The sequence below is a fragment of the Vanellus vanellus genome, assembly GCF_965231255.1.
Source record: "Vanellus vanellus genome assembly, chromosome: 5".
Lineage (NCBI taxonomy): Eukaryota > Metazoa > Chordata > Aves > Charadriiformes > Charadriidae > Vanellus > Vanellus vanellus.
This window is the reverse complement of record NC_138910.1, coordinates 23,418,006-23,434,802: the sequence shown is the minus strand read 5'-3', so window position 1 is coordinate 23,434,802 and position 16,797 is coordinate 23,418,006. Positions and strand designations below refer to the sequence as shown.

Genomic DNA, 16,797 nt, shown 5'->3' with positions numbered 1-16,797 from the left:
TGTCTTTCCTGTAGTTTCATGATCAGTTACACGAGGATGGTTCTCTTTACCTAGTTTATATGCTTCTAGGAGATATAACATTTCAAATACAATAAATTATTATTAAAATATTGAGATGATGATCTGGATACAAGGTCCATGAGGTTAAAATATTAACGTTAGAGGATTAAGGATAAGATGGGATCTTTAGCAATACTGTTGCTGAAACATCTTGACTAGGGAGGTGGAGGAAGTCAGCAATTCCCACCTAAGAACTGGTAGAACCATGGTGCTGCTTGTGTGGAAGATGTAGAATTCCCTAGTGAAGCTAGGTCAGCAGTTATACAACTTTGCATTGATTATACTAGTTCATATTGTTTCACACAAACACCAAGCACTGAGGGAAATCTTTCAATAGCTGCCCTTTGAATAAAGTACAACTGTGACAGAGACCAGATTTCAGGCAGAAGCCTGTAAATCGAAATGTGACATGTACTTCCTCTTCACAACAAACAGCTTCTGTACTCTAAAAACAGGTCTAAATGAGAGGCCCTCTAGTTTTGATGAATGGCTGATACCTCGAAAGAATGGCGTTTAATATTATGAACGTTGGTACTGAAGCCAATGTTAATGCTGACTACTTCTGTATTGCAGGCCTCAGGTCATACAGCATGGATGTTTACATCAAGAAACATTAAGTATTGAAGACGTGGTAAGATATCAAGGTTATATTTAAGGAAAATTCAGTTTTAAGATCAAGAAGGCAAGAAACCAACTATATTGTCTTGAGGAAAATACCCTAATGGAAGAAATACTGTACTGGTGAGATTACTGGGGGGGGTTGTGGCATAAAAGTAACGATGTAGATAATCTTTTGAAAGTCATACTCATAAATCTAAAAGACAGTGACAGATTTATAATAATTTTTAAATTCAACTCAAATTATTTCAAGGAAAAGTTTTACAGAAGGTTATGGAAGAGGGATAAGCAATAGTCCTATGAAAAGATGGAAAGGCTGTGCTATATGATATGGCATTTACCATGACAGCTTCTTCCTTCTCCCTGCTCTGACCCAGCCAAAGATGTGAGACAGCATCCTCAGAAGACAACCAGTGGGACCTGCAGGATGGAAATCTCTCCTGGCTGTAGCTGACCTTTCGCAGGACTGAGGGGGAGCAGTGAGGCTGCAAAAACTGCATAGCATGACTGCATTTCACTGAATGTTTCTAAAATAATTTAATTTTATTACTGGTTCGGAAAAAAAAAAAAGAAAGAAGAAAAACCAATTAATTACTGACTTGCGGAGAAGATAGCCATAGAATCATGTATGAATAGATTCTAAATTAGCGTATTCCATTTATCACCATGCCAGTAACTCAGTAGACAGAGGGTTATTGAATCTTCATTTTGTTCCACTACTCTGCTTCCAGCATGGAGTTTTCCACTCAGTAGTATTGATTATCTAATGATTAAAACTGAGCAAGCTGTGGATGACTCTGGCATCTATACTTGGAAAAGTCTAGCCAGTTGAAATTGTTGTGACAAGCCAGCTGTATTTAAAGATTCTGAGACTACTTTTGGTTTTATTTATTTTATAAGCTCCAAACACACAGTGAATTCCATTTCAATAAAAGAATGATGCTGGTTAAAACTCCCACAGAAATACTATAGACCTTCAGGAATCTTCCCACAGAATTTAGTTAAATGGTCACAGAGATTAGTCCTGAAATACAACTCAAAAACAGGGGCCTTGGTAAGCAACCAATATTCACTAGAAAAGCATTCAGAACACTGAAGAGACAGTCTGACATTACAATAAATAAAACTGAAAATTCTGATAGATTAAAGGGATCTCATCATTTGACAGTCTATACACAATGTTAGAATTCCTTATATTGAGTAAAATTATCTGATAGATATTATTTTAAGGGCACTAGGATTTAAATGAAAGTGTCAACTAATATTTTTGTATTTTTTCTTTGGCTCACAAAGACACTAAAATACCATAAACATTATTTAGAACTTCAATAATATATAAATAGGATACATTACAAATGGAAGAAAATACAAGACAACTCTTCAGCATGGTAAATCTCTGCATATAAATAAGCAAATATTTCATATACCTACAATTCAACAGTTATCTTGCTGTAAAACTATTACATTTAAATCCTTTTACACAAAGTCATTTAACAATAATATACACAATCTACACAAATTAACCTCTAAAAATACAGCAATAATATACCTGTTACAATGACTCTGCTACTATTATCCCCTGATGTGACACTAAAGGGGAAATACAACTATTTTACTCAAAGGTGCTGTTAGAGATTGCTGTTTTGTACGTGAGAGAAGCACCAACAATAAGATTTAATACTGTTATACTTTTTCTTTAGCTCCTAAGAATCTACATTTTAGAAATGTTTCTATATGCCTATTTTTACCTGGCAGAAAAATCTGTACCACATTGTCCACATCATTAGTTGTTGAAGGAAAAGTTAATTCTCTTAAAGTGGAAAACATGCTGTGGTTTAGATCTAAGTTTATAACCACTTTATATATATATATATATATGTATGTATATATATATAATTATATATATTTATTTATACTGTACATATATACTGTGCAGAGTTCTTAATTTGCTATTTTAGTGCTTACTAATTTCCTGCTGACTACAATAAACAAGACCAATGTAAGAGTCAATAGTACTTCAACTTCAAGATAATACATTTTCCCTCATTAATATGATCTACCAATACATGTAAGTTTCAGTAACCTATAGTTGTTTTGTTTCAGGATGTCTTAGGAGATTGGAACTTACAGAAAGAGAATTTCCTTAAAACATGTTCTGCAGAACTGGGTTTAAAAAATAGCCAGTGCTGGAAAACAGTGAATTAGAGAAATAAATCGTTCACCCGCTGTACTACAGCTCCTGCCCCAATCTCTCTATTTCCTCAATGAGGAAGTCAATGTCAGACTTAGTTGCTGCTGGGTTTGAGATGACCATTCGGAAGAAGTTGACCTTATCGCCCTGAGGCTGATATCCAACCATGGTAGTACCTGACTCCATCATCAGTGCTTTGATTTTTGGTGCCACCTTTATCATTTAAAAAAAAAAAAAAAAAAAAAAAGAGAGAGAGAGAGAGAGAGAGAGAAGAGTAATTAAAAATTTTATCCTTTCTTGGTATGTCACAACATTTCTTAATTTGGAAAAATAAATGGACAGATGAGAAAGGCACTCGTTTTTATAAAAAGGTCTGTAAAAGAAAAAGCCTGAAAAAATAAATATGTAGGATTGCCTATTTAAAGGAAAATTGACAATAATATCCATCTTTTTTATTAAGAGACTAATAGCATCTTAGAATATTCACTGTGTAATAATTTTATCTATTAAATGTACGTGTCATTTCTCTGTGCTGAAGGTTTTTGTCATGAAGAAATGTTTTCTGTCCTTTGATGAAAACCTACTCCAGAACCACCTTTTTGAAGGTAACAGATGTTATCCGTGAGAATATTATGTATTCTCAAAGTCATTTTCAGGGGGTGGGAGGGGTGTGGAGCGGGAACATGATGGAAATTTTTCACCAAGATCTATTTCAGAAGGAATATTCTCTGTTAGCATAGGCCATGGAAACCTTCCAGTAGTTTTGCAGTACCATGCATTCACTGCAATCTCACTTCCTCACCTTAATTTACAGGGAATAATGTTCTGACAATCTTAATATTTGGTATTGACTGAGAGCAGTTTTGCCATCCAGACCTTTCTCCTGCCCTACTCTCTGCCAGCCAAGGTCAGATGTCCAGCTCTTACATTGTTTTGTAGGATGCTTTATAATGTCCTCTGACATTTATCAGGGTCAAGTCAAACATTTCATCCTTCTTCCCAGTCTTATCTTCCTCTTTTCTCTCTTTTTTTTTGGCAATTTCTTTATCTAACATGTCACAGGGTTGACCCAGGTTTTTTTATTCTCTTCTGTTCTCTTTCCCCAGTGTGATGCAAACATAAAATCCTCCTAAGTTTGCCCTTCCCATTCTTCTCCCTTCCCAGACAGAAAAAAATTGCAATTCATTTTGACAACTATAAAATAATTCTTTCGTCTCCTGAATGTATTTCATTCCACTTCTGCCTGTCTAAAATGCTACTACAAAATTAATGTGTTTCACTTCCCCCAAGGCCTAAGTAACACAATACTTGTACTGGTGGTGCCTCTACAATGCCTTCACTTCCCTCTATTATTTCTTCAAATAAATTTATCCCAAAGTCCTCCAAAGGGTATTAATTTTCACTGAAATGCATTAATGCATGACTAACCAAGCACATTTAAAATCAAAAAGAAGACCTGAGGACTTACAGGTTTCCATGTCCCTTACCTGTCCCAGCATTTTCAAATAATTACCCTTACGTTTCTCTTGCTGATATGCTGTCCTACTACTCAAAGAGGACGGGGACGTCTTTGTGCCTCGCTACTTTTTAAAGTTTCATAACGCTTTTGAGAGCACAGAAGTGATAGAAAACAAAGAATAACTGAGTATGTTTTGTCTCTGGTTCTATAGGGGTAACATGACTTCAGCCTCAGTATAGGAGACAAGGGTGAACAAGTGTCAAGGTCATAACAAGCAATCGGAGAACTGATGTCCCAGAATTTGGTACATGTGTCAATACACGGTTATATTATTTTTAATAAACAGAATACTTTGGGTTGAAAGAGTAGACTATATTTTTGCATTTAATGTAAGCCACATACCCTGTGTAACTTTTCTCTTCTCTCATCACAGTCTGGCATGCCCCTGAGACTTGGCGGAATATACCAAAAACATACATTTGTGTGCTCTGGCTGCAAAAAGAACAAAACACATACATCGATAAACAAAATAATACAGATCAATCACACACTAAAGGCTAGTCAGTAGCAAATTTTAGCACAGGCATGGAAGACAAAATATAGTATTAACTTTCCTAGTTCTCCATGTTAAAACAAAATATATGAGTTACAGTACTGCTGGTTGCATCTGCTCTCTTAGATTCCCTATACATTGTCCCATTTACAATGTTTTAAGGTGCTAATGAAGTGCAAATACATTTCACCTTCATGCAGTTTTATGAGGAACTGTTTTCCAGGATTGCAGTAAGGGCAACCCAATTTTCCTTTTCTTAGTAAATGGAGAGACAAAGTATATTTGTTACTCTATCAACCAAGAGCTTATGCAGTGGCAGTAGCAACAGAACACACACCAAAAATAGCAGATTCTCAGTTATGTATGTTATAACTTGAAATCTCAGCATGACTAGATTGTATTAAGGTAGTCTTCATGCCCTCAACTGAGAAGTCCTCTGCAGAAGAGAAGGAGATGAGATAAATCTGACATATATGGTACAAGACCACATGCATTTGGTCAAAAAACTACCCAGATGCCAATACTTATGTAGGTCTTTGGAAAATAAGAACAGTTTTGCATGACTTGACAGTTTAGCCGGCTTGAAGAACTGTGAGAAGTGTGAAGACTGTTTTTGAAAGTCCATACAGATTTGGCTCCTACACACAGGTTAAATGAAAGAAAACTTACCTCCCCTTCAAAAACCATCTCAAATTCTTCTCTGTTTTTGATTTTAGTGTAGAGATATTCTGCCAGCTCCAGGCATTTGTTGATCTGGTTTTCAAATCCTACTGTACCCTGTTTTAAAAAGAAAGTAAGTATTATGTGGTCATTTTTCCTGTTCCGATGTAATCATCTTTTCAGATAGGCTTTACTCTTAAATGTCAGGAAACATTTAGCAGTATTATTTCTTGTAATTTAAAAGTAAAGTTAATTAACACTACAAAAGTGGCTAAACGTGGCCGTACTGTAATCATTATTTGGTTTTGGTCTCATTTTAGGAGAACTTATTATGATAATAACAAGGGCTTTTGATATTTTAATAGATTATTTTTAGCTCCTTTTTTTTTTCAGTTTCCAAAAATATTATGAATATTAAGTCTTGGCTTCCCAGCTCTTGATGAAAGACTGGGAACATGGAATGGGAACTCAACTGAAAGGGTAAGAGGTAGGCAGAAATTTATTTCCTCTGAACAGTTTGCCAGAAATTTGCATTTTAAAAAGTCAGCAAACAAAAGCCTGCAATATGTTCACTAAACATCATTTGCCTACCCACTGATCTTTTGTCATATCTGATTTGTTTTGAAAGATCATAATCCCAGAAAAAAGTAGATGAATGTTGCTAATAAATTAAGGAAAAAAGAAAAAGTTGTGGGTTGGTATTTTTTTTAAAGTACCCTTTGTACATGAACAAAGAAGTAAGTACACTCTTAAAGAAGACAAACTCTTAAATTATTGCATATTTGGGGTAAGTTCTTTGTACTGAATAAAGTGACTGAAGGTAAGGCGACAGGAATACTTCTGGACCTAGGCTGTATATTTTTACTATGAGGACAAGAGTATGATCACTCATGGTGGCTAATGCTGAAGGAAAAATTTCCATAGCTCCTAATATTTTGTTTTCTCAATATTTTTGTAACATAATCATGCAATCTGCTAGAAACAGGTTCTGCGCAATACCTCAAAGAACTCAAGTCCAAGAAGTCTGAATGTGTCTCAAGACCAGAGATCCAAAGTAACTAATTTTTTGAGAAATTTAAATTCCAGATATACAGATCAACATAGGAAGTTTAATCTATCTTATTTTTAAGGAATCACATCCACAAATATCCTACTTCTCAATTTTAAATATGACCCCTATCCATTATGGTTTCCACTGTATTTTTTTTTTCTTTATTGTGAAGTGCTCTGCTTCTTTAGTGAGGCCCGTTGAACAGGTGAATATAACAGCAGAGGTAGAATCAGCATGCTAGCTTTAACAAAATGTGTTCGGTGGTATTTAGAAAAACATTCAGTCCGTGCTTTAATGGTGTCTGTAGTCAGCACTTAGTAATTAGAACCGTAAACAACACACTTAAAAGTTGCTAGTCACAGTCCGATTCTAATGTGTCATGGGCAGCTTCATGTTACTGGATTACAGTACCAAAAATGATTTATTTTGGAGGAAGAACTGAGTCTGAACTGAAATGTACTTAGCCTGGTAATCAAACCTATGCTGATTACTAAAGCAATTGTTACAAGTATTTTGTGTTGAAGTGTTGTGTTTCTTTTTCTGAAGTACTCTTTAAAATAAACTGACAACTTTACAGTCTGTTTAAAAGCAACTGTATATCTAAAGTTCTGTTACTTTCTTCCCTCAGTGTTCAATATTGGGGAAATCTGCATGACAACACCTTTTATCATCACTGGTTATTTACTACTTCTGTGTAACTCTCACTCAAAGTGAAAAGTGTTTTATGGTTGTACATTTTGCCATTAGATTTAATCTGTTTTATAAAAAAAAGATAAGGCCGCGAACAGGTTACCCAACTGAATTCCCATTTTGTCAGCAGAAGAGCAAGAAGAACAGTAATAAGATGACTGCAGATAAAGAAATAAAAATTAAATGTGTTTTCTTGACTACATGCACCCCCATCTTGTGACCACGTAAGCCTGTACGTAAACCCATGCTTAAATGCAGTCACCCAGGCATATCACAGTAACACCAGGGAATCAACTGTTAAATCATCAGTTGGGTAAATCTTCTTAAGAAACATTTTGTTTTCAAAGTTGCTTATAAAATCTATGCATTGAAACATGATGCTTAAAGGACCCTTGTATGACACCAAGTCTACTCTGCTGCTACTACAAGTGATCTATGATAAAATACATATGTTAGTGTATAGAATCACAACAAAAGACCATTTCGGTCTCCTGCCCTCACTGGTTTTACTGCAGGACTCATCTAGCGACTTAAAACTTTATTCTAATTTCTACCTGAATTCATTGATGGCTAACGTTGTTCTACAATTCGCATGGTTCTTTTCTGACTTTGTACTTAGATACCTGCATGTTTAGAGATGGTAATTACACAAACATTTATGTTAAAAAAGGGTGTTCCATAACACGAGAGTTACAAATTAAATAAATACATTTCTGATTTTTGAGCTGAACTTTTATTATTTACCTTTGCCTTCCACATCAACCAGAATTTGAAAATGTCCACGTGTCGACCACACTGTATTGCCTTATCTCCAGTGTCATAGGATACGTCATACTGTTTGTCTTGCTGGAAGAGATAGCCTGCACACATTTGATTGCAGCCTTGAAGTATACCCTGTAATGAAAAATATGTACTTACATGCCTTATATGGCATATGTAATGCATAAAGTACTTATATGAAACTGTATGCTTTAATAATATATATTTTAAAAATCCAAATATATACAGAAGATTTGTTCTTTAATGGGCCAAGTTATGAAATACTGACCTTGTTTTGTAAACCTGAACCGCAAAACTCATTTCATAATCTAAGGTAGTTCTCTTAGAAGTCCCTGAGTAGTCATATGGTTTTACACACCCACATACCCACACCTGAAAAAACATTCTCAGATTAATTTGTATTCTTAGTTTTTGATACTAACTCTGTCCACTTCACTTTGTAAGGCTATGTTCTTAAAACTTAAATTTTTGATGTGCTAAATTACAGACTAGAATAAAGCTGTGGTCTCTCAGTCAGCAGATAGCTACAGAAAATGAAGGAAAAAAAGTAATGGTTCTTTTCTGACTTAGTACTTAGATACCTGCATGTTTAGAGATTGTAGTTACACAAACATTTATGTTAAAAAAGGGTGTTCCAAAAAAAAGTAATTGAAGGCTTCAACTTTATACATTGTCCAGCTTTATGACATTTAACTTACAAATGACCTAAACCAGACATTTTTTGCTTACAAATAAATATGGTCCACAGCCCAATAGAAACCTATGGATTACTGGTAAACACCTCTGAAAGAAACACAGAGGAACAAATTCCTGTATGTTACACAGAAGTGTTTGTGTCTCCTTTAGAGTTTGTTAGTGGTTCTTCAAAGAAGCTCGAAGACACTGGTGCATCTGATAAATACAAAAACACCTATCAAAGTTCTTATATAGCGAATAAAAAATTTTGCCAAAAAATCCTGCAATAGTTAGCATAAAAAGCATGTCTGCCACTAAATCATGACTAGTGCTTCCCTCCAATAGATGTCCAAGTGTTTCATAAAGGGAAATAAATGCTGCAGTCTTCAGTTTAGAGATGGGTCACCTAGAAGAGCAATGGCAGACCTAGGGCTAGAACACACAACTCCTTCATCCCAGTTCTATGCACAGGGACCACTTCTTCAACTAACCTCTTCTAGCAGCAACTGACACCAGTAATTAGTAGACAACAGAATTAGTCCTATCTGCAGGTAGGACTAACCTAAGGAAAAAACATATTGCCTAGAAGAATTAAGACACTGGTCTTGCTTTCATTGATGACAACGAAGAATCTAGAAGAAAGCCCTAAAAAGATATATGAAGTCATAATAAAAGCAGCATGGTTTCTTTTCAACAGAATTGAGAAACTTTTAAACCACTGGGTAAGGTAAAAAAATTGCTTTTTATTTAAGCTGTGGCCAATTACTAAGACCAAGGGTGTATGTTCAGTATATCATAGAAACAATGGGGCAGATGCTCAGATGAGGTATGTTAACATGGCTCTAGTGCTGTTACTAGAATGTGCAAAGATTTGACAGCTAAAGATCTGACCCATAATGTCTACATCTTTAACAACAACAAAAAAAAATGTAAATGTAAATCCACACAATTATTCCTTCCAAAGGAAGTTTTGAAATTAAATGGATTTTATGCTACCCTGTTAAGAAGTAGGGCTTGATAGTTACATCTTTTTTTTTTTTTTTTAACTGCTTAATGATTAAATATAAGGCAGACCTTCTCCCGGACAAGGATGGCAGAACATTGTAACAACACTCCCATCATCTTGTGTGGATTCCAAGTGACTGAGTTGGCTCTGCAAAAAAATTACACATTCAGATAGGTCTGGAAAACAGAAACTTAACCTGAAGCAGTCACCTTTGGGTTTTGCTTTCAGCTGGAAAAGTATGGCGTTTTGACCATGATGATTTCACTATGGAGATTATTACTGTCTCAAGTGTCTCCTTTCCCAGCTGTACCATCTGAGAAAGGAATTTTTCGCACATTAACACTGCAATGTCAGACTTCTGATTAGTTTATGTTATTACTAATAATAGCTAATTACTGTCAGACTATGCTGATTAGCTGATATAGTAACTTCATCCCCAGAAGACCCCACTTCTAGAAATAGCACTAATAAAACTAACAAAAACAGTTTGACAGGTTATATCAATTCAAAGTACTGATTGGGGGAGGGACATGTCAGAGAATTAAGGGAATAACATGAATTCTGGGAGAATACAGTTCTTTACTGAACAACTGCTGGAAAAGTAGAAAGCAAAGGAAAAGACACTTCTTATGCTTATTCACTTTTCCAGTTAGAGCCACAAGAGACTTTCTCTGTACTAGCTTGTCAAGCCCACAGACTGTTAAAAGGCTATAAAACTTTACATTACAATCCTATCATTCTGTATGTAAAGCTTAAAACTTTTTACATGTAAGCACAGGTGGATGCACAAGATCCCCTAATTTACTAGCCAAACAGATGAGATGTTCTGTATTTTTAACATACTGTCCTAGACAGTTTAATGATGATGCTAAAATAAATGTGCCGACACTGCACATCCATTGACCTCTTCACCCAAAGTAATTAATTACCAAATGTCCCCTTGATTCACTGTCTGTTCCAGTGAATATTTCACAGTCGATGCATATTTTTACAACGCGGTTGAAAGAAAATGCAAAGATATTTCTTCCTCTTCTACACCCTGCTCTCAGAGGATACAGACACATCCACAGTTCCTCTGTTTTGAGCGACACGACCCTGTCACCCCAGTCTGAGGACCACTAATGCCATAGATTCCAGATACAATTCCAACCTTTGTCTGCGCTAAGTTAGACCGTAGCACCCCTCAGCCAGAAGAACAGTGCAGCTTCTGCTGTACCCGGGGAGCTCACTATCCTTTCAAAACCTCCTGCTGAGGCAGTGCAAACCAGCAGGTATATCATTCAGACTTAGGAGGCAATTATCTTTTAAAAAACTTCACCAATAGTTCAGATGGAGTTCTCAAGAAACAGGAATTCATATAACAGCTCACTTCCTTTTGAGGGTGCTACGGTTCCAGTTTAGTACATTTATTTGACTTTCAGGGTTCCAAACAAAGACAATGTCAAGCCATTTTAACAAGGACAATTAGGTTTATTTTAACATGATGACATCGCTCTCTACCCTGCACAGCCCACCAGCTGGAGGCTGTCCTACCTCAGGCGATCCCAGCTCTGTACCGTGGCCACATGCCAGTCCTTACATGCCCATGGCTCTGGGCCGGCCAAATCTGGCCTGAGTGTTAGCCACAGACCCCAGCTGGGGCCCGTGACAGGCAATTATGCAGGAAGACACGTGGGCCCCATCCCACGTTTGAAGATGCGCACAGCTGACTAGAAAAGAAATAATATCACGCTTCATGGCCTGCTGCTTTCTGTACTTGCTTAAGATTAGGGTCTTAATTAGCACCCCTGGGTTGACCTCAGGTCAAAAGAGGTGTGCCAAACTACTGTGACCAAACTTGTGTAGCTAAGGAAATTATTTTACAATGCTGACCTCATATTAGACATGTTGCCATAACACGAGTGACTTGCAAATTGGGTTGAGCGGAGGTAGATACGATTCTGCTACTTCAGAGCACTCCTGCCACACCACACACTGCTGTCCCTGTGACAGAAGGGTCCACAGGGTTTTCCTACCAGTCCTTCTGTACATTAGTCTTTATCTTGTACTTGTTCTTCACTTACTGTGTGAGATGCCCACCACTAGGAAAGATTATTTTCCCTAAGGAAGAGCATTGCTCACTGTTCTTATTTTACACCTTTACACAGGGCCCACTTTCAGCACGGTGAACTCAAGGAAGCAATTTTGTGCTAATTTGAGAGTACATGGGTAGAGCTTGTTTCAAATCTTTTTTTGCTTCCCTGGAAGCTGATAGCTGTGATGATGGCAAAGATCTTATGTTTCTGATTCTTCATTGCCTTTCTGATTTTTATTCAGACAAGCAGCCTTTTATCACAGAGCAGTTTCAGAGGAAATCTAGAGACAAACACACCCGTGGGGTTATAAACGCGGCATCTTCTACAGACTACAGCCTTGTCATCGCTGGATATGGGAACATCTGTGCCAAGTACTACACATGGGACTCCCCCTGAGGCCAAATTGTAAGGGCTGGGGGGGAAGGTCGCTTTCTCACTCTGATATCACTTCCAACACAAATGCTTTGCCTTTTAAAATTTGGTTCAATTAATTGCTTAATAAAGGATGGCTTCTGGTCTCAGTGGGCATCTTGGTAACCTGGGTTATGTGCTTGGGGCTACACAGGCACTCTTTTCTGCAGACCACACTCTGGCCTATATAAGAGCTTCCCGCTTGTTTCATGTAATCCCCACATGGCACCAACTCACAGACCCCTTCACCCTGAGACATGGTGAGTATCTGTGACTCCTTCTAGCCTCCCTCTAAGTTCCCTCAGTCTTCTGCCTGGCACCGTAGAACTGTACCAGCCTTACAGGTACTGAAATTTGCCACTAAAAATTGCTGCTAATTCAGTCTCTACCATGTGTTCCTGTCTTTACTGTATACAAATATATTTTTGTGTGTGTGTATTTACATATATAAGCAATACAAAAGCATACATATATATATTTATAAACTTTCATTTACAGAACACCCATTTTCAGGTGGAATATATACTTTTTATTTTCTGGAAATAACTGCAAACATCTTTCAGAAGTTACTCTCTACAAATTCCCACCATGCCATGGCTTCCATCACATGTATTCGTGCTCAGACACCTTCTCTGGATTCCTCATTTCTCACTGCTGTTCTCAAAGCCCTACATTTCGGAGACTGTCCAGCTCTCACACTTCATTTTTTCCTTAAATCCTCCTTCACCCATTCCCAGACTTCTGATCCCTTCAAATCTATGCATAGAACAATCTCCTTCCTTTTTGCCAAGCAATATCCTTGTCCTCCTTTAAATCTGCTGAAAACTTACCTGTCACTCAGCTGTACATCACTGTTTTCTTCTGTAGTATTGTTTCAGTCTTCCTAATGTGAACCTTTCCTCTCTGTCTTGCTTTTGTTTAATTTAATGTTTGAACTCCTTAATGCAGCAAATTCATCTTTCATGAATTTGTGAAGTGTCGTGTACCTTATGAAAGTACTTTAATAACAGTATTACAAATAAGTACCATGTAGTACCTTTCTATTCCATTCAATTTATGACGATGCTTTCGGGACATTAAGAGTCCACCTCCCCAGGCAGCCTGGAAGAGAGAGGAAAAAAAAGAGAAGACTCATTGTTTTGGGAAAAGTCTAACATATTTTACTTTGCTCAGGATCTAGTAATAAATATTTTAATTAAAGACAAAACACGTGTAAACAAAAATCCTCTTTTGCCTTAACAGTAGCACTTAATTTAGTGTACTTACATCTACATGAAGCCAGAGGTTATATTTTTCACATATATCTGCAATCTCCTGTATTGGATCAAAGGCTCCATATACAGTTGTGCCTGCAGTTGCATTTACAAAAAGAGGAACATATCCCTACAATAAAAATAAAAATATTAAATCCAAAATCCAACCTCTTTCAGGAAAAAAAAAATGTGTGAAAATAATTTTTGAAATGTTGCTATCCCATTTTCCAGCCTAAAAATGTTTTTCTTCCCATGTGAAAGGTACATATAAGCAATAGTAGAAATTAACAAATTGTATACATGGTAGGAACAAACTCTGTTTTTATTGTACTGTAACTTCACAAAATTAACTAGTCAGAAAGTAAAGAATATTATTTTGTCTAATCTCTCTCAGTGAGGAAATTCAAATGTTCTAGTAGAAGACTAGCAATAGTCAAGTAAAGATGAGACTTTTACAGAAGTATAAAGGAAAATTAATTAAATATGATTTATAAGTTGTGATTTGAAGGCTTGAAGTTGTTCCTTTAGTCTTTATCTACTAATAAACAGAACAAAGCAATCAAAACCAAAAGCAATAAATGTGGAACTATCAGAACAAAGTGAAACAATTTTGAATTAGATGAAAAAAAAATGTAAGCTGCAATATCATACAGTGCCCAAAGGTAAAGAAGTTTAGAAATAAATAATAATAATCTTGATTGCTCTAGATTTTGTGGTTTTATACAAAATTAATGGGTTTTTTTATTATTCATTGACTCAAGAAATAACAATAAATGTCTCAAAAGATTAAACTTACTGGCTATATTTACTAACCCTGCAGCCTCACACTTGAAATCTATGGGAATTTTTGGGACTTCAATAGATTTTTTTGGTGGTTTTGGCTAAACTTTAAAGTTTGGATAAAAGTAGATTTGGTTTCAGGTTTTCCTACTTTGTTCCATATATTTCCAAACAGAAAGTTATTTTTAAAAGTCATAAAATACAGGTGTGGTTCAAGAGTTAAAAATACTTTGTTTTTAAATAGTAAATGGAAACCTTTCCATTCCCTAAACAATATATGAATGTATAACTAAGCAGCTGAAAATATTAGTATAACATTTATATCATTATAATGTTCTCTTTTAACGTTAACCCTCAGCCTTCAAAGAAAGAGGTAATTTTACTAAGCCAAGCACGTAAGCACTAATTTTTAAAAACACAAACCTTTTGTTTTGCTTCCAAAATTTTTGCCTCCAAATCAGCTGGTATTATTTTGCCTCTGTAATTATGGTAGAAACAGAAAGACAAAGAAAATTAAAGAGTGCGTATGGAAATGCTAGCTACAGTTGAAATAATTTAATAGGATTTTCTCAACAGGCGATTAGCAACTTGACACACTGTACTGAACCAGTCCTTAAGCCCAATACAGCAAATTTAACAGATGAATACATTTAATATATCAAAACCTTAGCATTCATCCTACCTTTCATTGCATTTTATCAATATCACATTGTCTGTTCCAAACCCAAGTGCAGCTCCAGCTTTCTTTATTGAGTAGTGACTCTGCAGCAAAACATATGCACATTTAATGGAGTGGTTGTTGAAGCATCTTCACAACATACATCAGTAAATAAAAATTAGCAGTTAGCTCACATGTTCCGAGGTAAAGAGAACCAGTTTAGGGACTGCAGCCATGCCTTTGGTTTTGACTTCAGGGAAATACTTATAGCGTGCAGCCATTATGCTGTACATGTTGGAGATAGCTCCTCCTGTGAATGAGTAAATGAATGAATAAAATAGTGATAATGAGAAAAAATGCATATAAGACCAAAGACATAACAGTCTCATTTGCTTTGTGCAGTGAAAGTGGCAGTGAACTTTGAAAAAATATCTCTCTGGAATGCATGGTCATCAGTCTAAACAGCATAGGGACAGACCCTCTAGAAAGTCATACGGATAGTTGGAATTTCCTATCCATCATCTCTTTCAATTGCTAACATTTTGTAACACAGTCCTAAAAAGTTCAGCTTTCATTGTGCTGCTTTTGCATGGCAACTTCTTGTTAGCAAGAATAACAGGAACTTACCAAATTGTCTGAGACTGAAGAAATGTTGCATACTGAATGGATGGTCTCATCCATAAAGTCTTAGATAACTTCTTCCTCTAATATTTCTTCCTCAACAAGAACACTGAGAAAGATCTGTATTTTTCTAGCAGACAGAACTGGAGACCAAGCAAGTGTGCATTCCCGGATTTTATGTGGGCTCTTCCAAAAGGAGGTGGAATTGTCCTTCATCCATAGGATGGTGTCCCCTCACTCCAAACCCACAAATCCGGAGTTCTGCTGGGCACACACATTGTCCACATGTAGGCCCAGGACCTCCACATGGTTTACAGTCTTTTCTGTCACTGCTGATTGCCTTTATCACCTTCATGGGAAGACACTTTGTCTTGGTCTGCATACTGGAACCAAATTTGTGAATCCAGTCAGGTTATGTCCCAGATAATACGTCCCAGAAAGTGACAGGCCGCCACAGTCTTTTCCTGACTGTGAACCCAAATCCTCACTGACCATCAAAGAAGCCAGTATGTGATTCTCAAGAGCTACTGGTCAGCAGGAATTGTGGTTGCTCAGCAGCTCCAGAAATTAAGCACAGAAAAAAAAAGGTGTTTAAATGCCTAACTGCATACCAGAGCTTGTAGTCAAGTTTTAAAATGTTGACCAGCCATGATACATAGCCATACTCAAAGACAATTTTTTTTTCCAACTTTTTTGTAGGATGTTTAAACAAAGCATTCCTACTTCTAAATATCTGACACGTTGTTTTGTGTTGCAGATATTGTGGTATTGTGGGCGTTCAGACACAGCTTATGTTTATTTTAACTTTCAAAGTTTCAGTCAAACCACCAAAACAGAGAGGAAAAACTCACCAGGTGAGAATATTCCATCACCATCTTTATTTGACCATCCAATAATCTCTCTCATCTTTCGAAGTGTTATTTGTTCCATGAGGACAAAAACAGGGGCAATTTCATAGGTAAACCTGCATGGATAAAGCAAAAAAAAACCAACCACCAATCAAAATCAAATACAGATTCTAAAAAACACACAATAAGATTCCTGAAAGTTTTCCTGTAAATTGAGATTCTGATATTGCAACCTTTACCCAAGCAAAAATCCTCAGGAAGACAATACTGGAAATATTGGTCAATAAAAACTGCAGTATTAGCTCTTTTGCTACTTTCTATATAACCAGTGTAAGACGTAACACTCACCATCATAGCGCTGCTGACTGCTGTACAAGATGGTACTGTAAAACATCTGTTTCCCAACAT

General features: G+C 36.4%; 1 protein-coding gene across 1 annotated transcript in view; it reads right to left on the bottom strand.

The window, feature by feature from the left end:
- Positions 1 to 2,908: 2,908 nt before the first annotated feature.
- Positions 2,909 to 16,797, bottom strand: part of GAD1 (glutamate decarboxylase 1) — a gene marked incomplete at both ends in the record, with an annotated part of 28,606 nt that continues 14,717 nt past the window's right edge. The window contains 11 exons of the mRNA XM_082484495.1: positions 2,909 to 3,082; positions 4,731 to 4,820; positions 5,551 to 5,658; positions 8,027 to 8,176; positions 9,812 to 9,890; positions 13,266 to 13,330; positions 13,496 to 13,612; positions 14,686 to 14,740; positions 14,945 to 15,024; positions 15,115 to 15,230; positions 16,393 to 16,505. Coding sequence (XP_082340621.1) covers positions 2,909 to 3,082; positions 4,731 to 4,820; positions 5,551 to 5,658; positions 8,027 to 8,176; positions 9,812 to 9,890; positions 13,266 to 13,330; positions 13,496 to 13,612; positions 14,686 to 14,740; positions 14,945 to 15,024; positions 15,115 to 15,230; positions 16,393 to 16,505 — 1,147 coding nt within the window. The remainder of the gene's footprint in view (positions 3,083 to 4,730; positions 4,821 to 5,550; positions 5,659 to 8,026; positions 8,177 to 9,811; positions 9,891 to 13,265; positions 13,331 to 13,495; positions 13,613 to 14,685; positions 14,741 to 14,944; positions 15,025 to 15,114; positions 15,231 to 16,392; positions 16,506 to 16,797) is intronic.